This window comes from Dermacentor albipictus, chromosome 6 (assembly GCF_038994185.2).
Source record: "Dermacentor albipictus isolate Rhodes 1998 colony chromosome 6, USDA_Dalb.pri_finalv2, whole genome shotgun sequence".
Classification (NCBI taxonomy): domain Eukaryota; kingdom Metazoa; phylum Arthropoda; class Arachnida; order Ixodida; family Ixodidae; genus Dermacentor; species Dermacentor albipictus.
In genome coordinates this window covers 314,586-337,145 of record NC_091826.1, presented here as the reverse complement: position 1 = coordinate 337,145, position 22,560 = coordinate 314,586, and the positions used below count along the sequence as shown (strand labels likewise).

The following is a 22,560-nucleotide window of genomic DNA, read 5'->3' as shown; positions in this document are numbered from 1 at the left end:
TCCAGTGCCCCACTACCTATCGTAAACTGCTGTTCTCTTCCGAGACTGTTATACATTACTTTAGTTTTCTGCAAATTAATTGTTAGACCTACCCTTCGGCTTTGCCTCTCCAGGTCAGTGAGCATGCATTGCAGCTGGTCCACTGAGTTACTAAGCAAGGCAATATCATCAGCGAATCGCAAGTTACTAAGGTATTCTCCATTAACTCTTCTGCCCAATTCTTCCCAATCCAAGTCTCTGAATACCTCCTGTAAATACGCTGTGAATAACATTGGAGAGATCGTATCTCCCTGCCTGACGCCTTTCTTTATTGGGATTTTGTTGGTTTCTTTATGGAGGACTACGGTGGCTGTGGAGCCGCTATAGATATCTTTCAGTATTTTTACATACGACTCGTCTACACCCTGATTCCGCAATGCCTCCATGACTGCTGAGGTTTCGACTGAATCAAATCCTTTCTCGTAATCAATGAAAGCTATATATAAAGGTTGGTTATATTCTGCACATTTTTGTATCACCTGATTGATAGTGTGAATATGGTCTATTGTTGAGTAGCCTTTACGGAATCCTGCCTGGTCCTTTGGTTGACGGAAGTCTAAGCTGTTCCTGATTCTATTTGCAATTACCTTAGTAAATACTTTGTAGGCAACAGACAGTAAGTTGATCGGTCTATAATTTTTCAAGTCTTTGTCTTCCCCTTTCTTATGGATTAGGATTATGTTAGCGTTTTTCCAAGATTCCGGTACGCTCGAAGTCATGAGGCATCGCGTACACAGGGTGGCCAGTTTCTCTAGAACAATCTGCCCACCATCCTTCAACAACTCTGCTGTGACCTGATCCTCCCCAGCTGCCCTCCCTCTTTGCATAGCTCCTAAGGCTTTCTTTACTTCTACCGGCGTTACCTGTGGGAGTTCGAATTCCTCTAGACTATTCTCTCTCACATTATCGTCGTGGGTGCTACTGGTACTGTACAAATCTCTATAGAACTGCACAGCCACTTGAACTATCTCATCCATATTAGTAATGATATTGCCGGCTTTGTCTCTCTTAACGCACACATCTGATTCTTGCCAATTCCTAGTTTCTTCTTCACTGTTTTTAGGCTTCCTCCGTTCCTGAGAGCATATTCAATTCTATCCATATTATACTTCCTTATGTCAGCTGTCTTACGCTTGTTGATTAACTTCAAAAGTTCTGCCAGTTCTATTCTAGCTGTAGGGTTAGAGGCTTTCATACATTGGCGTTGCTTGATCAGATCTTTCGTCTCCTGCGATAGTTTACTGGTATCCTGCCTAACGGAGTTACCACCAACTTCCATTGCACAGTCCTTGATGATGCCCACAAGATTGTCGTTCATTGCTTCAACACTAAGGTCCTCTTCCTGAGTTAAAGCGGAATACCTGTTCTGTAGCTTGATCTGGAATTCCTCTATTTTCCCTCTTACCGCTAACTCATTGATCGGCTTCTTACGTACCAGTTTCTTCCGTTCCCTCCTCAGGTCTAGGCTAATTCGTGTTCTTACCATCCTATGGTCACTGCAGCACACCTTGCCGAGCACGTCCACATCTTGTATGATGGCAGGGTTAGCGCAGAGTATGAAGTCTATTTCATTTCTAGTCTCGCCGTTCGGGCTCCTCCACGTCCACTTCGGCTATCCCGCTTGCGGAAGAAGGTATTCATTATCCGCATATTATTTTGTTCTGCAAACTTTACTAATAACTCTCCCCTGCTATTCCTAGTGCCTATGCCATATTCCCCCACTGCCTTGTCTCCAGCCCGCTTCTTGCCTACCTTGGCATTGAAGTCGCCCATCAGTATACTGTATTTTGTTTTGACTTTACCCATCGCCGATTCCACGTCTTCATAGAAGCTTTCGACTTCCTGGTCATCATGACTGGATGTAGAGGCATAGACCTGTACAATCTTCATTTCGTACCTCTTATTAAGTTTCACAACAAGACCTGCCACCCTCTCGTTAGTGCTATAGAATTCCTGTATGTTACCAGCTATATTCTTCTTAATCAGGAATCTGACTCCTAGTTCTCGCCTCTCCGCTAAACCCCGGTAGCACAGGACGTGCCCGCTTTTTAGCACTGTATATGCTTCTTTCGGCCTCCTAACTTCACTGAGCCCTATTATATCCTATTTACTGCCCTCTAATTTCTCCAATAGCACTGCTAGACTCGCCTCACTAGATAACGTTCTAGCTTTAAACGTTACCAGGTTCATGTTCCAATGGCGGCCTGTCCAGAGCCAGGGATTCTTAGCACCCTCTGCTGCGTCGCAGGTCCGACCGCCGCCGTGGTCAGTTACTTTGCAGCTGCTGGTGACATAGGGCCAGGGTTTGATTGTTGTGTTCATATAGGAGGCTGTGGCCAAGTACTGCACCAGGGTGGCCAATCCTGCTCTGGTGAGGGAGTGCGTTACCGGTTCCGGTCACCGGGATCAGGACCCACTCCAGGCCTGTTTATGCAATTTTATCAACATGCGGATTTTTATCAACACAAGGATTAGGCACCTGAATGGGCTAAATGTTCTTCCTGCACCATTTATGCAAAATAAAATTCAAATTTAATAGAAATTTTCTGCTGCTACAGGCCTAAATGTTCTTAACGTTGCAATCCCAGTCACTTGTGGTTATTTTATATGTCAGTTTCTTCCAAGATGTTACCAATATAGGCACCTGCAAGAAAAAATAATTTGTTTTCAACTTTCAGATAGAAATATTGATATATTTTTATTAAACATTAGTTTTAACATTCCACTATGTGGTCTTCTAACTTTTGTTTTGCCAAATCATTATGCAGATGCTAAGGTGCTAGATTTTCATATGGGTTTTCTTTTGGCTAAGTAGCCATCAAGCTAATTAGTGCTTCTTTTTTGCAGTGAAAGCTCTTATGGGTTATTTCAAAGCTCAATGTGCCTATGCAATCTAGCTGTGTCATGATATCGAAATGCATCTACCGCTGTTTGGTCATCTTATACCAGGGGACTTTCATTTTACTTCGAACAATTTAAAACAAAGCTCATTTGAGTCTGTTGAGGTTAATTACCTGAATTACCTGATCTATCATTACTGCATCTGTACATAAGGAAGCTCCAGAAACATTTCGGTGAATTTGTTGTCCTTGCTGCAACACTACACCACACGTTTCACTTCATTGCTTTATCAGAAACTTGGTTATCTGAAAACACATGTCAAACATATCCATTCTCGGCTATCACCTCCATGGAGCTCGCTTGTAGGTGAAGCTTATTGTAAGGTACTATAAGTAACGAAACTGTACATGGGGGTGTAACGCTTTACTTAAGAAACAATGTAATATACAGTTAGAAAAAACATAGTGTTTTGGTGCAAAGTGCTCGTTATTGAAATGCCACCAGATAAAGCAGCCAGACACTTCGTACCTCATAAAAATAAAATGCCCATTAGTAGGCCTCATCTACAGGTCACCACAAAACAACAAAAATGAGTTTCTATCCGAATTGATATCACATTCACACCATTGCCAGTTGACAACATTGACATCAATCGAACCAACAAATATAACTACAGAGGCCTACTAAGGAACTGTAGATTACAACAATTAATCAGATTATCAACACACATTACTAACTCAAGACAGACCACATTGGATCACATGATCACAAGCATATCAGACACCAAACTTTCAAGTGGAACATTAGCATCTGACATTACTGATAACCATCCTGTTTTTGCAGCCATCACATCCAGTAGCCAGTTATGTACTCAGCAGAAGCATATAACATACAAAGATGACATCATTTTTGATGCCCTAATGAAAGAAAATTGGCACTCATTATATTTGGCATATACAACTGACAATAAATATGAGCAGTTCATGTAACTATTAGATGTAAAAGACTAGGTGAATGTGTTTCGACGGTATTCAGGAGAAATGTAAAGCGAGAACCGTGTCTAACAACCGGCATTCTAAAGTCAATACATCACAAAGGTTACATGTATAGGAAACTAACGCGAAAACCATATGTCACTTTAGAAAACAAGTATAGGACGTACAAGGAAAAGCTTGAAAGCCTAATCACAGTTTCTAAGCGAAATTATTTTCATGCTAAAATTAAACAAGCGCATGGTCACTCAAAAGCTATATGGAAAGTGATGAGTACCGCCTTAAACATGTGCAACAGAAACAGTATATGTGGAATCTTGGTAGATGACGCGGTAGTAAGCGATCCTTCTGTTATTGCTGAAAGCTTCAACAGTTATTTCAGTACAATGACCAATAATTCAATTATTTATAAATAACTTGCATACATCATTATCAGACACAGTCACAACAACTAACCCTTCCAGTTCTCTCTTCCTTAAGTCTACTGACCTTTATTAGGTCAACAAAATATTCAACAAATAACAGGCGAACGGTCAACAAGTAAAAGGCGAAACTGTGTTAGTGATAGCGAAGTATAAGACAGTTACATGAAGGAAGGAATATTCTTACCATTTAAATCTGTGTAACAGCCGCACCTGTGTAGGGGCTGCACCCCCAACTTGACAGCCAATATTACGAAAAAAATGAATCCAACCGAGAAGCAATCACTTTCAGTGCAACGAAAACATTTCTTGATGGTACCTTTATGTATTATAATTTTAACAAGGTGTTATGTAGCTTTTTCAGTGATGTGTATTTCTGCGACTTTTACATGCAGAAAACACATATATCCCCCTATCGTGTTTTATTGAAACCACTTGTCGCATGGCTCATCAGAGAGATGCCAGTCTCATGGTGGTGCAGAGGGACTTAAGCTGTGAAAGTGAACTGTCTCCTACTATGAGGTCTTGTAAATACTCATATAGTAAAGCCGTCACTTCTGGCAACAATTCTTCAAGGTCACACGAAGTTTCTTGATGTGCAACTGTTATTAAAGCTTATATATACAGTAGAACCTCATTGGTACGTTCCCGTTATGTACGTTTTCCCGGCGCCTACATTCGCAATCGAGAACACAAAAAATTACCCAATAGAGTTAGGCTCAATTTTTACTGGTTCATACATTACTGGAAAACACGATTTTTGTGTACCAACGTTCAGTACATCGCCAAACTGAAATCGTATGATACGTTTTCTGGCCGCTAGATCCCATGTAAACAAGAAAATGCGCAAGGCGCGCACGATCGAGAACAGTATATAGCTGCTCGTCGTGGCAGCTTCACCGCAATACTCGCCCGCCCGTCTCACGTGAAAGTGCCGGCGCGCTCAATTTCTGATTACGGTACTAGCAAATCTCCTCCAGGGTCGTCGAAAGCGGTATTCACAGCTATCACTGCCAATCCTATTGCGATAAGCGTCTTCGCCTATCTGTTTCACAGCATGTGGTGCTATCGGAAGTGTAGCGCCCACTTTTAATAGGTGATAACCGAAACACGCCGCCGTTCCCTGCTGCACACTGCGATTGTGTAGGTTTTTTGGCCGCAAGATCCCATGAGAACAAGAAAAGGCGCGAGGCGAGCGCGATCGAGAACAGTATATAGCCGCCCGTCTTGTGAAAACGACGGCGTGCACAGTTTCTTATTCCAGTACAAGCAAGTCTCCGCCCGGGTCATCGCACGCCGCATTCGCTGCTACCGCCGCCAAACCTATTGCAACAGGCATCTTCACCTATCGTTACTATAGCGCATGGTGCATTGTGCCTGTAGTGGATCCGATTCCGCCGCCGCCGCCGTGAGCGTCTCCACAACGAGCGGATGTTTATGTTCGCGGCGCCGGCCTCCCCGGCGTGGAAGTCACGTACAATAAAGCTTCAGTTTCACCGGCGCTCGGCTGCTCGCCGGTCGCTCTCAAAGTTCGTTCTCTTCTCTCTGCGCGCGTCTGTCTATAGCGGATGCATTTCGCGCCCCTATAGCATGGTGACCCGGACGTAGCAAGCTCACGCAATGGAAGACGAAATGAACACTACAATACTCAGCAACGACGCCCCGGCTCTTCAGCCCCAGTCAACAGTGCCAGGCGACATCCCTGCCCCCAGCGCTGCCATGGACGCCATTTCCAATGCCCAGCTGCAGCTGCCGCCATTTTGGCCGAAGAATCCCGCCGTGTGGTTCACGCAAATAGAAGCCCTCTTCGATCTGCGGCGCATCACATCGCAACGTGTGATGTACCTGCATGTCGTCTCAGCACTTTCCTCCGAGGTAGCTGATGAGTTCGACGACGTCATGAGAGCCCCACATCCGGCCACGCCCTACGACCATTTCAAGGCCATAGTGCTCACACGCAAAACCGTGTCCGAGAGAAGCCGCTTGCAGCAACTCCTCAACGCGGAAGAACTCGGCGATCGCCGACCATCGCAGCTATTGCATCGGATGCGACAGCTACTCGGCGACCGTACTCAAGACTCCGAGAGTCCATTATTGCGCGAGCTGTTTCTGCAACGCTTGCCTCAGACACTTGTCGTGGTTTTGGCAGCTGCGGATGATATGCCTCTTGACAAACTGGCAGAACTCGCGGACCGCGTGAACGACTACTCCGGCAAAAGCTCCGCGGTGTCCTCGACAACTGTCACATCAGACCTCGAGGCCCGGCAATCTCGCCTCGAGGAGAAAATTGACAGGCTGATGGACACCATGGCAGCAATGCAGATGGACACGCCTTGTCGCTCTCCACTGGCTAGGGGTGGCTCACGTTCGCGTTCCCGTTCCCGCCCAAGACACGCTTCTGGCGGTTTCTGCTGGTACCACACCAGGTTCGGCGCCAGCGCTGCAAAATGCCGACAGCCTTGTCGCTGGCAGGGAAACATGGAAACGAGTCACTAATGGCGGCGCGTGACTCAACCGCTACGGGAAGCCGCCTATTCTACATCACAGACAGGATCGCAGGCCATCGCTTTCTTGTGGACACTGGTGCAGAGGTAAGCGTCATTCCTGCCTCTCGCCAGGACCGACACCGTTGTCCGAGGACTGCGCCTTTGCAAGCTGTAAATACATCCACAATCGCAACATATGGCCAACGCTCCCTCACCATTGACCTGGGCCTGCGTCGCATATTTCGGTGGATTTTCATCCTCGCCGATGTGCGCTTCGCCATACTAGGTGCGGACTTTCTTACCCATTTCGGTTTGAACGTGAATCTCCGCTCCCGTCAACTTGTGGACTGTACGACCAGCCTCTCCGTGCAAGGCATCCTCGCACCACTGTCCGCCTCTACGCAACCAGCTCCGCATTCGCCATCATCAGAATTTGCGTCTATCCTAAGTGAATTTCCTGAACTTACCAAACCTATCAATTTGGAACTTCCAGTGCGGCACACTGTGACGCACCACATCGTCACCACGGGTCCTCCAACGTCCTGCAAGCCACGACGTCTTGCTGGAGACCGCCTCGCCACTGCTCGCAGAGAATTTGATCACATGCTGCAGTTAGGCATAATCCGCCCATCGTCAAGCAGCTGGTCATCTGCGCTGCACATGGTGCCCAAGCGTGACCCCGGAGATTGGCGCCCTTGTGGAGACTATCGTGCATTGAATGCCCGCACCGCTCCCGACCGGTACCCACTCCCGCACATTCACGACTTTGCTACCACTCTTGCTGGAACAACCATATTTAGCAAGATTGACCTAGTCAAGGCATATCATCAAATTCCTGTGGAACCAGCGGACATACCGAAGACTGCCATCACAACACCTTTTGGCCTATTCGAGTATGTCCGCATGCCATTCGGGTTACGGAACGCAGGCCAAACTTTCCAACGCTTCATCAATGAAGTCATACGCGGTCTGCACTTCGTCATCGCCTATCTTGATGATCTGCTGGTGGCAAGTTCTTCACCAGAGCAGCACGCTGACCATCTGCGGTTGCTGTTTTCGCGACTGCAGGAACATGGCTTAACTATCAACACAGCCAAATGTGTCTTTGGTGTTGACAACGTCGAATTTCTTGGACACCTTGTCACACCTGAAGGAATCAAGCCATTGGACAGGAAGGTTCAAGCTCTGCGGGATTTTCCACGTCCCACGTCGCTTCGCAAGCTCCGCGAATTTCTCGGGCTTCTGAACTTCCATCGACGGTTCCTGCCGAATATAGCGCGCATCATTCTACCTCTGACCGACATGCTGAAGGCTCCAAAGGCACCATCTGCGATCTTGGAGTGGACATCCGAAGCAGACGCCGCCTTCCAAGAAGCGAAGAATGCCCTGGCACAAGCCACCCTCCTAGTGCATCCCCTAACTGACGCGCCCATGCGGCTCATCACCGACACCTCCTCCAGTGCCGTTGGTGCAGTTTTACAACAATTCCAGCAGAATCTGTGGTGTCCACTCGGTTTCTTTTCGCAGAAGATGAAGCTGGCTGAAACTCGATACAGCACTTTCCACCGCGAACTCCTGGCTGTTTACCTTGGCATTCGCCACTTTCGCCACCTTCTCGAAGGTAGCGTGTTCCACATACTGATGGATCATAAGCCACTGACATTCGCTTTCCGTGGAAACCACAGCACACACACGTCCCGGCAAATTCGGCACCTGCATTTTATTTCCGAATTCATGACCGACCTACGGTACATCGAAGGACCCGTTAATGCGGCTGCCGATGCCCTGTCACGTGTCGACGGGCTTTCCACTGCTGCTGTGGATTTCGACATCATCGCAGAGGCACAACATTCTGACAACGAGCTGCGTGACCTGCGTGCAGGGTCCACATCTCTCTCGTTTGCTGAGGTGCCACTGCCGTTCTCCTCCGGTACCATCGTCTGCGACATGTCAACAGGCCGTGCCCGTCTATTTGTGCCTTCTTCGCACCGTCGTCAAGTTTTTGGCAAGCTACACGACTCGAGCCATCCTGGTGTTCGCGCCACTCAGCGCCTCATCACCTCCCGTTATGTGTGGCCCGGCATCAACGCAGATGTCCGCCGCTGGGCTCGAGAATGTCAACACTGCCAGCGTGCAAAAACGACCCGCCACACCAAGTCACCACTTCAACCCTTCCGTCCGCCCGACTCGCGCTTTGACCACGTTCACATCGACATTGTCGGTCCGCTGCCTTCATCGCGTGGTAAACGATACATCCTCACCTGCGTTGACCGCTACACACGCTGGCCTGAAGCGTTTCCCGTACAAGATATTACGGTGCCAACCGTGGCGTCCGTTTTCGTGGCCGGTTGGATATCTCGTTTCGGCTGCCCCAGCGTAGTAACAACCGACCGCGGACGACAGTTTGAAAGTGAGCTCTTCGGAACGTTAACAAGCATTCTCGGTATCCGCCACATCCACACAACTGCATACCATCCGTCAGCAAATGGAATGGTGGAAAGGTTTCACCGCCAGTTGAAAGCCGCCCTCATCGCCCGCGACGCTCGAACTTCATGGGTCGACGACCTGCCGCTAGTTCTACTAGGTATTTGGTCGGCCATAAAAGAGGACCTCGGGTGTACTGCTGCCGAAATGGTCTACGGGACGACACTACGTCTACCCGGCGAATTCTTCGCACCACCTGCAGTCCCCAACCTCTCGCCTCCTGCCTACGTTGAGCAACTTCGGTCGCTCTTTGAGCGCTTGCAACCTACATCACCTCGACAGCGCTCCACTTACGACGTTTTCGTAAGCAAAGACCTAGCTGCCTCAACTCACGTTTTCGTGCGCCGCGAAGGCATCCGACCCGCCCTCACTGCACCGTACGACGGCCCGTTCGAAGTGCTGCAGCGCGGAGAAAAGACTTTTACTGTTTCTGTGAACGGCCGTGAAAACGTGATTTTAATTGACCGTGTGAAGCCCGCGTACATGGTAAACTTGTGCGTTTCTCTTGCACTCCCCACTCGTTCCCCGCCCTATTCTCCCCCATCCGTACCCTGCCCCGTGAGCAAGCACGTGTCCTGGCATGGCCTCCTTTATTTTCTCTGTGCCTGCCGGATCAAGGAGCGAACAAAGGGGGCGCGCCGTCAATACAGTTGCGCGGGGCCGCCACTCATCGCGGTGGGGGCGCCACTCACGTTGGGTTGCTGCGCATGCAGTTTCAGCGGCGGAGCGGTGGTCGCGCGCCGCTCGTGAGGCAGGTTGCGCATTTTTCTGTGCATTTCCTGAGCAATTTATCAGCGTTCGCGAATAATTCATGTTTCAAGCTGGCTGCTTCTTGTCAGGAACGTGTGCTCATCTTGTCAGGATCGTGAGCATCATTTTTGGTACCTAAGCACTGCAAGCACGTCAGACAGAAAAACCAAACTTTTTATTTCTAAGCAAAACAAGAAATAAAATTATTCCCAGCATGGAAAGGAAACAGAGTGAAGCATCAGCAGTTCACAACTTGACATATTTTCTCGACACTGGCTTCTGGGAGAAAGTTTTGTAGATGTCACTCTTGTCAGTGGCAGCAAAGGCATAGTTCACTAGTAGCGGCTTTATAAATCTTGAGCACACCAACTTAGCTACATCATGGTGGTGCTGGGTGTTGGGGCAATGAAGAAATCCAGACTTAGAAACAGCTGGTACAGCTGCATCTAAGAGCGTTTGCAGAGGTTTGTGAAGCATTGGGCATTTTTGAAGTGCTGTCTGGACAAATATCCGCAGGGTCTCTAGGACGTGGAGCAGGTTGTCTGAAGGGTATAACAATCCACCTCTGTCCTGGTGAAAAGTAAACATCTGAAGTGGCTGTTTAGTCAAAGGCTTGGTGACGATTGCACTGCAGCTGTCACATTCAATATGCTCTTTAACTACACGGGCAATATATCCGCCAACATAAACCGTTGCTGACACTTGCAGTGTTGCAAACTTTGCCACATTTGGCCGCCTGAGATCTTCCAGTACATTTACAGCTTGCTTTGGAAGCTCAGCTGAGCTCTTCGACACCTGTGGAGTTTCAAGTAAAACCCCCTTAGATGGTCCAGGCTCTTCAGCGCAAAGAACGTTACTGTCCTGCGACACAGTTGCGATGCCCGTCTTCAAAACTTTTTCTAGCCCCGAGATTGCAGAACGGACATCCAACTGGTCATTGCAACCGACCGACCGCCTGAGTGTCCCAAACAATGACTCGATGGGGTCACTGCTAAACTTCCTTGTTAACACAAAACCGAAATTTTCTCTCGTGAGAAGGAAGCGGACACAATGAACAGTGGAGTATGTCGTGAGCAGCAGCGCTTCATATGTTTCAGTCGTAAGGAATCCACGAGGAGATGATGTATTTCTCTTCAATTCCTCCATGTACAAGGGAAACGTAACTTCTAGCCACTCAAGGCGATCATCATCTGGGCTGTCGTAGTGCCGCACATCCGGAAAGCATTGCTGGACATGTTGCATGGTGTTACTTGTGTCATGCAAAATGAACCATCGATATATATTTCTCATAAAGGTTATTGTCGGTCCTGCACCAGCAAAAGCAGGATGGCAGCTATGGCCAGCTTGCTTCACGAGAACTTCGAGTGCTGAAGTAACATCTGAAGAGAATACTTCCACTGCCCTCTTAACATTCATTTTCTCAATATTGTTTGGATAGACATGTTTCCTGCTCAAATTCCTCACTGGCTTGACAATCCATGCTTTCTGCATTTCATACAGTTTCTTTAGGTGGGATGAAGACACCTCGCCAGCTTTGCCGAGGTCTCGTGACAGAAACTGGGACCGCACATTTTTCATTATGTGACAGTAGTCAAAGCTTAGGAAAAGTTCTCGGTCGGGATTGCATGGGTGGGGAATTCTGTAGGTCAAAAACCCACCGCACAGCTCTTTCATTGCACTTACGTTGACTTTATGGTTATCTGTCACCAAGCGTACTATACGGAACCCTATTTCTTCTACTTCTTTCATTACATAGAGAAGCAACTTTGACAGCTGACAGCCACTTAGCCCTTTCGTAAAAAAGTATGAAACGGGAATCTTATAAGTAGTGCTGAGCCCATTTATGATAAAGCATAGCAAGGAGTTTGCCAAAACAAGCTCACTGTCAGGTGCACTTGCTATGCCCATGTCGACTTGACCGACAAAGCAATCTCGCTGCTTATTATACTGAAGCTTCGGCTTTATCCGCATCTCATCTACTATTAGTGAGCAGGTTCTAGATTGGGGTGCATCCAGCTTTTCTAATTCAGCCTTCAGTCTTGCTTGCACTAGGTGGTTGAAACCTGTCTCGCCCGAGCTGCTCCCAAGGTAATTCAGAAGGGTGCTTCTGCTAGGTAGCTTGAATAGCATTTCCCTCCTTGTGTGCTCATAAGCTTTTGTTGACAGGTGGCGTAGTACGATGCAGTGGCGCACTACGTCTTCAGTCCAAGTTGGCTTTTTTCGGCGAAAGTTAACAATTTGATCCAATAAAAACACAGCTGAAATATGCTTCTCTTCAGCCTGCTGGCGAATGTACTGCAGATCACCAAAATTGCAATCATTTTTCATTTTTTCAAGCTCTGTTTTGTACTGGTCAACTGTATGTCGAAGCTTTTCAACCTGCTTTTTCAGATCCCTTTCTCTGCGTTTCCATCTTGTTCTTTCAGTTGCAAGTAGGCTAGATACTCCAACGTTTACTTGCGTTGCTTGATGTGAAAACTTTGCATCTGTGCTATTTGAAGCCTCCTGTAATTCCTTTTCGTTTTCAGGTCTTGCCTGTTCATCTCTTTCTGGATAAGCCGACGGGCTGGCCTCTTGACAGTTGTGCTCCGACATTTCTGCATCTGTGCCATCCTGCAACTTCTGCCGTTTTGTAGCCGGTTCAGGTTCCTTTTCTTTGGTTTTCGGAAACGCCCTCTTCTTGATGCTTTCTGTATCCCTTTCTTGAAACTGCCTTGGCTTCATGTATGAAGGGTATTCCGGAAACAAGGAGGGCACTACACCTTTCTTGAGACGGCGCCGCTTGCCCTCCGCAAAGTCGGTTTCCTTGAAGTGCCGGCTACATACTCTTGAATAATTCGAAGTAGTGTTCGGCACCCAGTTGTCCCTCCGTATGGCTCTCAACCACTGTTCCCGTAGCGCCATGTCTGCCGGAATCTCGTGGAAAGAGATGCCTGGAATCTTGCTTTTCCCATCTGAGCGGCAAAGCGGCACACAGCAGTATGCCATTAAATCCTGCAAGGCAATGGTCAGCGGTTTAACAAAGCGTTCGATATTACAGTCGCATGCTTAAAATTTTCAATGCAAACACACAAATTCGCCGAGCGTGCTCAGCGCAATAACAAAACTAAGATCTGTCAGTCTGAGAAAATGTGCCCACAAATATTCGAATTGTACACACAGTACGCCACAGACAGATATAGGACTTTATGCAGGCTACAAATAACACTATTGCTATCACAAAATTCTTGGCTCACCGGTGGAACGGGACAGGTGGATCAGCATGCGTTGAGCGTCGCCGATTTTCGGTCCCTAAAGCACGAAGCAGTGCCTAAGCAGTGCTGTCATAACAACGCAAACCAGGAAGCTTTAGTTTTTTGCACGTGCGAGCCAAAGAGATTGAATTGCCACTGTACAATGATCAAAATACTCGCATGCGACTGGCCGACAACGTGGTGCAGCCGCGGAAGACGAACGCACACGACCCCAACGTGACTAGCGCCACCACTCGGCATTCAGTAGCGTAACAAACCGAAGTGCGCCGACTGCCGCGGAGGGTGCGTTCGGCAGGCACAAAAAAAATAGAGGAGGCCATGGTCCTGGGCATCAACGCGACAGCAGCGACCATTGTATCTACGGGGGGGGGGGGGGGGGGGGAGCCCTGTAGTGGATCCGATTCCGCTGCCGCCGCCGTGAGCGTCTCCACAACGAGCGGATGTTTATGTTCGCGGCGCTGGCCTCCCCGGCGTGGAAGTCACGTACAATAAAGCTTCAGTTTCACCGGCGCTCGGCTGCTCGCCGGTCGCTCTCAAAGTTCGTTCTCTTCTCTCTGCGCGCGTCTGTCTATAGCGGACGCATTTCGCGCCCCTATAGTGCCGTTGGTTGCCTACTGCACACTTTTAGTAGGCGATAACCCAAACGCGCCGCCGTTTCCTGCTGTAGGCGGTGCGATGTGGGCATCACGTTTCGCTTCGGTGACAACTGGCATCGCCCACCAACTCGATTTCGTTTTGGTTCCCAATTGCCTTTCTATAACAACCTGCAATAAGTAAACAAAATGCGTCTTGGGCCTCTGAATCACTATTAGCTCGACACGCGTCGGCATCTCGTGCAGAAACGCTCTGCGCTACGCTTCGCATACGTAGATGTCAATAATAGTTGGGATGGATGGATGGATGAAAAACTTTATTAGGGTCCTTTAGGGCGCGCACTAGCGCGCAGCGGGCCGCTCCCACGTCGGGACAGAGAGGCCGAGTCTCTCCGCCGCGTCGCGGGCCCGTTGGACAGCCCATAACTGTTCTTCGAGGTTGGGGCTGTGTAGGACCGCATCCTAACGTGAAGAAGTGTTGTTTTTATCGCTGTGTAACGCGGGACATCGCCAGAGCATGTGAGGTAAACTCGCTAAATCATTGCAAAGTGCACATGCATTTGTTGTTTGAATTTCGGGGTACACCTTGTGAAGAAGTAGGGGGTTTGGGTAAACCCCCGTCTGTAGAAGCCTGAGTGTCAAAGCTTGAGGTCTATTGAGTTTGCAATGTGGGAGGGGGTAGATCCTCCGAGCCAAATAAAAATGCTTAGTAATTTCGGTGTAGGATGAAGGAGAGTCCCGATTGTCAGTACCCCCAGCGTCAGGCTGCCCGGTAGCTACGCGGTTGATGATCCCTCGCGCAGCTCCGTGTGCCGACTCGACTCGTTGAGGTTGGGCGGGGCACCCTCGATCTGTCCCATGTGGGCTGGAAACCATAATAATAGTTGGGGTTGAAATTTTTTTACTTCAGATCGTACGTTTTCCCGTAGTACATAATGAGGTTCAACTCTATATATATGTGTGTGTGTGTGTGTGTATATATATATATATATATATATATATATATGGGGGGGGGAAGCTAGTCGGGCCCCAGCTCCCCCCCTCAACTTGGATAAATGAAAAGTTACTACCTCTGACTGCCATCAAAGTCTGTGAAGTGCTTTGTAATAGCTTGTGGCAATCTGAAAACAGTATTAGTTACTAATTCTAAATTTGCCAATTACTGCCTAACAACCTTCAGGAACCTCTGCAGTTTCATGATATGCAGTAATACATTTTGTGTACATTGCAGACAGAACGGATGCTGTGCTCTGCCGAGTCATTGGTGGGTCCATACCTTTGGGGCGTCTATGACCTGCTGGTGCTGCCACCATCCTTTCCCTATGGTGGCATGGAGAACCCCTGCCTTACATTTGCTACACCTTCCCTTCTGGTCAGGATGAGTGCATTGCTACTTTTACCATCATCAGAATTGGCATATCTTTATTTGTCCTTGTGCAGCTGGTTTCTAAATGTAGCATAGTCCCTGATGTCCTTAAAAAAAGCCATCAACACAGGGCCTGTATATATAGAAAAACATTCTAGTCAGTTTTGAATTTTGAGCGTCTTAGCTCATAGTGCAAAATAAAGACAAAACACAATGCGCTACATCCGTTTTTTTTTTTTGAACGATGAACTACCTTTAGCACTTTCTTGTCCATGCCTATTCCAATCAATATCCCACTATCGATGGTTGCAAATTTACATTTTTCAGCTTCCTGAGTGCTCTCACACAGATAGCGCCATTTATTCGATTATTTATGAACTATTTAGGCAGCTTCGTTTTTCTGTCCATGGGCAAAAACTCAACCAATCACAGCAGGAGGCACGTGCAGCTGGTTTTCTTGCAGCCTCACTAGAGTGCGCTTGCCCCCACAGCAATGACGGTGCCAGCTGTGCGGGGCAAAGAAAAAAAAAACCATAAAGCTTGCCTTTGCACATAGTTTTCGCTGCAAGCATTTCCTGGTAAAGGTTACAATTGCATAAGCTGCAGTTGCCTCAAAGCAGCAACTTTAGCATACAAAGCAGGGAGTGACGTAACTACACTTTCATATGTAGAAGACGAACCTGCCTAGCAATTGATTTCATATAGCCACCGTTCTGATAACGCTATGGGAAGGCCATTCATGGTTGGGACTCCCAAAGAGCAGCATGAACATGGTGAGCAGCAACGGGAACAGCAACGTCAATATGCGCAATGGCGTTGTGCTCAGGCTAGGTAGGACACACCGGTTTCTGCCCAATGCAAGCCATGCACAGTTAGGATACCTGAAGAGCAGCACCAACACAATGAGTGACGAAAGGAACAGCAACATCATTATGCACAATGGCATCGTGCTCAGGCTCGGCAGCGCTCAGTTCAAGGCTACGTCATATTGGGTCACGTGATGCAGGTGATACCATAGTTTTGCTGGCTAGCCACTTTCACAACGCGTATTGGAGTCCCTTTCTTTCATTTTTTTTAATGCAAGCACGCAATTTGTATACAATTATGCCTAATGAAGCAGTAGTTCATGTGTTTGCATGAACACCTTATGGTTGTGTATTGCAGGCTGGAGACAAGTCCCTTGCTAATGTGGTTGCCCATGAAATAGCCCACAGTTGGACAGGCAATTTGGTCACTAACAAGACCTTCGAGCATTTCTGGTTAGTTACCGTATTATTTCAGCCTATATATTTTGTTTTCGGTGTATTACTTTTGATGCTTCTTATGAAAACCACGCAATTGTTTGATGAATACTGAAGTGCACATTATAGTAGATTTAGTTATGGTAAAACTGCATTTTTTCTTGCCTGAACTGCTACTGCATTTCCTTACACTCTTCAGAAAAAATTTATCTGAAGAGAAAAGGAGCCACTTACTTAAACATTATCATGGTTTACTGTGCCCGCCTAATGCTGGTTGCTCTGCACAATGTGTCCCCTCCTCATCATGCTTGACTTTACATCATATATTTCCTGTGCCGAGATTTATCTCCTAAATCTATGGTTCAAGCACATAACATACGCCAAGAAAAGACCAACATAGCATTAGCTATTGTGTTTTACATGCTTGAGCAAAAGTATACGAACCACAGGGTTGCCAAAGGAAGTGAGTATCTTCATATTGTCGTGACGTCAAAAACTCAGGACGAGGATGCGAGAAACAATACCAGCTCTGTATTCAGAGACTACAAGAGCTAACCCGCCAACTTAATCTTTTTTTCAAAAAAGAAGCGTGGCTGCTGCTCGTGTCCCTCAGATCGTCTTCTTCTGTTTCTTTGCTATCCTTTAGTCACGACATTAGCCTCTCTTCCTAGAAAGCATCATCCCGATGTATTATTGTCAAGACAACAGGATTGGGACACGCTTGCATTGCGGTGAATTCACTCGGACAAATAGGGCTTCATCCAGACCACATGCACAACCTCCGGTAGGTGCCGTCGATGCCTTGAGCAATGCGGACTATCTGGAGCAACCTCATAACTGACACCAGTGAGCTGCCGAAGAACATTATATGGCTCAAATTAGCGCTTTAACAGTTTCTCCAAAAGGCTGCGATGGCGAATTGGAGTCCAAAACCAAACTCCCTCTCCGGGCTCATAGGACACTGATCAGTCAGTGACTAAGGTTATAGCGTCTCCAGTCGTAATCCTGCTGCATATAAATACGTATCCCAGCAAGTTGTCGTGCTTCTTCAGCACGCTGAGTGAAGTCTTCAGCATCCGTTTCGATGTCACCGCGTTCTTGTGGCAGCATCGCATCTAACATAGGTTAACGATCATGTAGGAGACGGAAAGGTGTTGTTCGTGTTCTCTCTTGGTGAGCTGTGTGGTATGCGAAGGTGACGTATGGCAAGATTTCATCCCAGTTCTTGTGCTCCATCTACATGGAGAGCATATCCGCGAGCGTCTTATTCAGGCGTTCTGTCAGTCCATTGATTTGCAGATTGTACACCGTTGTTCGCCGGTGAGCTGTTCCACTAAGACTTAATACTGTGTCTGCTAGCTCGGCTGTAAATGCACTTCCCTTGTCAGTTGAGAGCTGCTGGAGAACTGCTGGAGCGCCGTGCCTGGGTACAACATTCTCTATAAAAAATCGGGCTGCTTCACTTGCCGTGCTATGCTCCATAGCCTTGGTTTCGACGTAGCGAATAAGGTAGTCTGTGGTTACGATAATCCATCTGTGACCCGCAGCTGAAGTTGTGAATGTGCCTAGAAGATCCATTCTGACTTGAGCAAATGGAGTTTCGGGCACTTCAACAGGCTGGAGGAAGCCTGCTGGTAAACTGCTGGCACTTTTGGCTGCTGGCATTCAAGGCACGTTCGAATGTATTGTTGAACAGTTGCCATGAGTCTTGACCATTAATATTTTTTTCTCACTCTACAGAGAGTTTGTGTGTAGCCCAGATGACCGGATGTTGCTTCATCATGGCATGCCTGTAATACTTCACTCCTGAGAGGTGTTGGGATGACGACTAAATAGGTGTTTCCATTCAGAGAGAAGTTTGCCTTATACATGACGTCGTTATGCAACCAAAATGATGGTAGTCCTCCTGCAAAAAGCCTTAGAACAACGGAAAGATGGCCCTCCAAGAAACTTATAATGGGTTGCAATTCTGGGTTGTCGCATTGCTGCTGTGTGATTATAGCTGTGTTGACAACTCCAACAAAGGCTGCATTGTCGTCATTTTCCACATTGTCATGTCACATTGTCATGGCAGATTCAAATGGGGCGCTAGAAAGGCAGTTGGCATCTGCATGCCGCTTTCCCGATTTATAGACAATAGCCATGTCGAATTTTTGAAGCTTAAGGCCCCAGCGTGCCAATCGTCCTGATGGATCCTATAAGTTAATCAGCCAACAAAGGCAGTGGTGGTCCCTGACAATATTAAAGGAGCGGCCGTACAAATATGGGCGAAATTTCATAATGGCCCACACCACCGTAAGGCACTCTTTTTCTGTGGTGGAATAATTGGCGTCCGTATGGGAAAGGGTTCTGCCTGCATAAGCTATTACTCGTTCAGTGCCATCTTGCCACTGCACGAGTACTGCTCCTAAGCCGACATTGCTGGCGACGGTGTGAACCGCTGTCGGGGTGCCTTCATCAAAATGTCCGAGGACTGGGGGCTTTTGGAGGCGTTGCTACAGCTCGTTGAACACTCATGGTCTGGCAGGTCACAGTGAAAAAAGGTTCGCTTGGCATTGCGAATTCCAATTAAGTAGGCAGCTTCAGCAGCGTAATGTTTCTCCCACGTAACTGAGCTTGCCTTAACTTTAGCATGTGTGATAAAAGCACTTCTTATTTTCTAGTCGTTTTAAGGATCTCAAACCATGGCTTTTGTCGATTAGATCGAATGGTTATCCTGGGAATAAATTGTTTCTTTAGTTCACGTAGCTTGTTTTTAAACAACAGCCAGTTATCATAAATCAAATGGTTATTAAATTCATCTGCAAAGGTAAAAAAGAATGCATTTAATTCAGTATTTGTACCCTCGTAGTTACCGTATTTACAGGATTGTAAGTCGACTCGAATGTAAGTCGACCCCCCCATATCGCTTGACCGGAAAAAAAAAATAATAAGAGAGCATACCCGAGGGCGCATTCGATAACGAAAATTTATTAGTAGCTGACATGGTCACTCGACTACTCGTCTTCACCAGTGCTGCCATCGTCATCGTTGCTGCGGTCCCACAGCGCGTCGTGGTCCAGCGAAATTTCAAATTTGGCAAACGACCGCACCAGGACATCTTGCAGAACAGCAGCCCACGCCAAATGCACCCAACCACACGCAGCCATCACGGAGGCTCTTTGGACAGGTCCGGTTGGTGTAATTTCGCAGTCTTCTGCCGCCAGCCACTCGTTGTACTCACGGCGGAGCAGAACCTTAAAATTAAGGCGAAGGTCCGGGCTTGTTTCATGACCATGTCGAACTTCAGTGGCAGGGACCGATCACACATTTCAGCGACGTACGCCGCAAGCTTAGCCTACAGCTCCGGAAAGCGTCCAGACTTCGGCACGTGGGAAATTTGTCACTTGCCGTCACAGGGTGAAAATTTCGCTTCGCTGCAGTCGCCGCTCTCGCACCACCCATTTAGAAACATCGAAATTGCGGCCCGCTGCGCAGTGATTTGTTTCTTCGGCGTAAAGGATGGCAGCCCCTTTGAATGCTGCTGTGAACGAGTGCCGAACGATTAGTGGGCCTGCAGCACTCATGACGACTGGGGAAGCATAGAAGTAGCACGTAGCCGGCAGTCAAGTGGAACGTGTCAAAAAGTTGGTCAAGCCAATTCCAATGCCTTTAAACAGAGAACGAGAAACCCGCGAGCGGCGTCTGCTCTTCCATGAACTACCGATACCCCCCGCAAGCGCCGCCGTTCTGAGGGTGCCGCCGTAAATGGGAACAGCGGCGCTTCCATCAACTATCGACACCCCCCCCCCCCCCCCCATGAGTGTTGCATGCACTGTAAGACTCTCAAAAATGTTGAAAAACCCTTCCGGAAAGCGAACAAACACGCGGGATAGAAAAAAGATATGGGTAGGGCCATAGAGCAAACATAAAATTGTAACTACGTTGTAGCTCTTGTTGTATCGCTTTTTTTTTTGGCGGGGCCATGTTTTGGTTTCGATCGTTAGTCGACCCCCCAACTGCAGACTTTCAAATTTTAAAAAAGGGGTCGACTTACAATCGTGTAAATACGGTACCTTTGTCATATAAACAAATTGTCTTCTCGTGCATGTTGCATGGTGGGGGAGCGAAAGTGAAGGCAGCATGAATAACGTTGTGATCACTAATCTCACGAAAATATGTAAGGGATGTTAAGCTTTCAGGACGACTGGTTAACGTAAGATCTAAAATATTGGCAGATGTCCCCGACACACGAGTTGGCTCCAATACTAGCTGTGTTAAATTGTATTTTAAACACACTTCTATAAAGTCGCTTGCTTCAGTTTGATTTGTTACAATTCATTCTACAATTCTTTGTAATACAGTCGCCGACCGTTTATTCGGACCTCACGGGGACTGTGGAAATGTCCGAATAAACAGGTGTCCGAAAAAGGAGATTAAGAAAAAAAAATGAAATCCTTTATTTCCACGCACTTATTCGGGCTCGGCAGTAGGCTTGAAGAAATGGTGAATGCGCCGTTGCACGCTGTTCCGTTTACGCGCAATCAGATAAGCCTGAATCTCGGAGAGGGTCGTATGGTCACTATAGGCGGCTGAAGGCATAGTCACTGCTTCTACACGATCCGCATGCGACGGCAGCTTAGCACATGGTGCGTCAACTTCCGACTTGGTCATCGTCCGGCGGTGCAGCAGAAACCTGACGAATGATCTCACCGTCGTCGAGTTCTGCGCATGTCAGTACAGCAGTGTCACCACCTGTGAAACTGTCAATGAGACGGTGTCCAGAATCGCAATGCAACCACTGCGCAAGTCTCGGCAGAACATTTTCCGCATCGGTAGGGAGCACATCGGAAGGCGACAAATCTTAGGCCTCCCGGCAGCCGCTTGCCAGCATTCCGCAGCACAGTCTGCGTGGGCACTGTCGGCGCCATTAAAGACTTGACGCGATGTTTCCGTATGCCGCGTTGAATCACCGAAACCTCGACACAGCACACAAAGCAAACACCGCCGTGCCGACACCAGTCACACAAACGAAAAAACGCGGCCTGCTGGCTTGCTGAGCTGAAACCGGAACTGCTGCAGAGCCACTCTATCGAACCAGGCAGAAACAATGATGATGAGCGGAGATTTCCAGTAGCGCCACTTCGTGGGGCAGCAAGGAAGCTCCGTTCAAAATAGAAAAATGGCGTTCAGCAAGTCGAACCGTGCACTGGTCAGAGTCGGTGCACGGTGCTCTCGATTGAGTTGGCTCAAGAAGAGTCCGAAAAATCAGACGAGAGGTTGCAAGGTGTCCGAACTTTCGGCAGTTGTTATACATTATGGTCAATGGGGAGAATGGCGGTGCCTCGAAGCTGACTGAATAATCGGGCATGTCCGAATTTTTGGAGTCTGAAAAATCGGTCGGCGACTGTAGACCCTCTATGACACTACCTTTTTCACTGCATGTGAGAGAATTTGGCGAAGAAATGGATGTCCCAATTCTGAAACATCGCCTAATGCCTCCAGCTAAGCTATTACTGCCCTGGGAATGGCAGATGATAGAATGTGACGTATCCTTTGTAGAGGGCACAAAGCACGCTTCTGAGCTCAAATAGCTATGCATTTCCACGAACTTCAATTGAAGTAAGTACTCTTGCTCCGAATTCTACACTGATGCATCATGCCAGCGTGTCTTACGCGGCTGTTGGTCCCTCTTTCTCTGAATCAGGTGTATTGAACCCCCATACAAGTATCTTTACTGCAGAAGCCTATGCAGTACTGTCTGCTGTTAAATACATAAATTAAAATTAAAGAAAGCAATAATATTCATGGACTCATTAAGGGGGGAGGAGGGGATCAGAACTAACTTTTTTGTTTCTTGACAGAAAGGGCTGAAATTTGGCACACACGCTGCACATTGCAATAAAGAGACAAATCTAAAATTTCATTAGGATATCTTAATTAGTTTTTGTTTTATAAGAATTTATAAGTTCCTTGCTTGTGGAAAGCCTGGCACAGTAACGAAACATGATAGGGAGCTGGGAATACTTTGCATGTTTGCCCAGATGTCTAATCTACATCAAGACAGTGTTAGATTTTTTTTTTAGTGCGCTAATAATTTTTTGCTCAACATA

At 47.5% G+C, this 22,560-nt stretch overlaps 1 protein-coding gene across 9 annotated transcripts in view; it reads left to right on the top strand.

The window, feature by feature from the left end:
* LOC139060734 (leukotriene A-4 hydrolase) overlaps nt 1-22,560 on the top strand; it is a 154,425-nt gene that overhangs the window by 12,538 nt on the left and 119,327 nt on the right. For 7 of the 9 annotated variants that reach the window (XR_011514990.1, XM_070539776.1, XM_070539780.1 and 4 more), the window contains 2 exons: nt 15,093-15,233; nt 16,392-16,486. The exons of 1 other annotated variant lie outside the window; for it this stretch is intronic. Coding sequence is in view for 7 of the 8 variants with exons in the window: in XM_070539776.1 (XP_070395877.1) it covers nt 15,093-15,233; nt 16,392-16,486 (236 nt within the window). In the remaining variant the exon portion in view is untranslated. The remainder of the gene's footprint in view (nt 1-15,092; nt 15,234-16,391; nt 16,487-22,560) is intronic. One more of the 9 variants, XM_070539775.1, reaches the window with a different exon arrangement.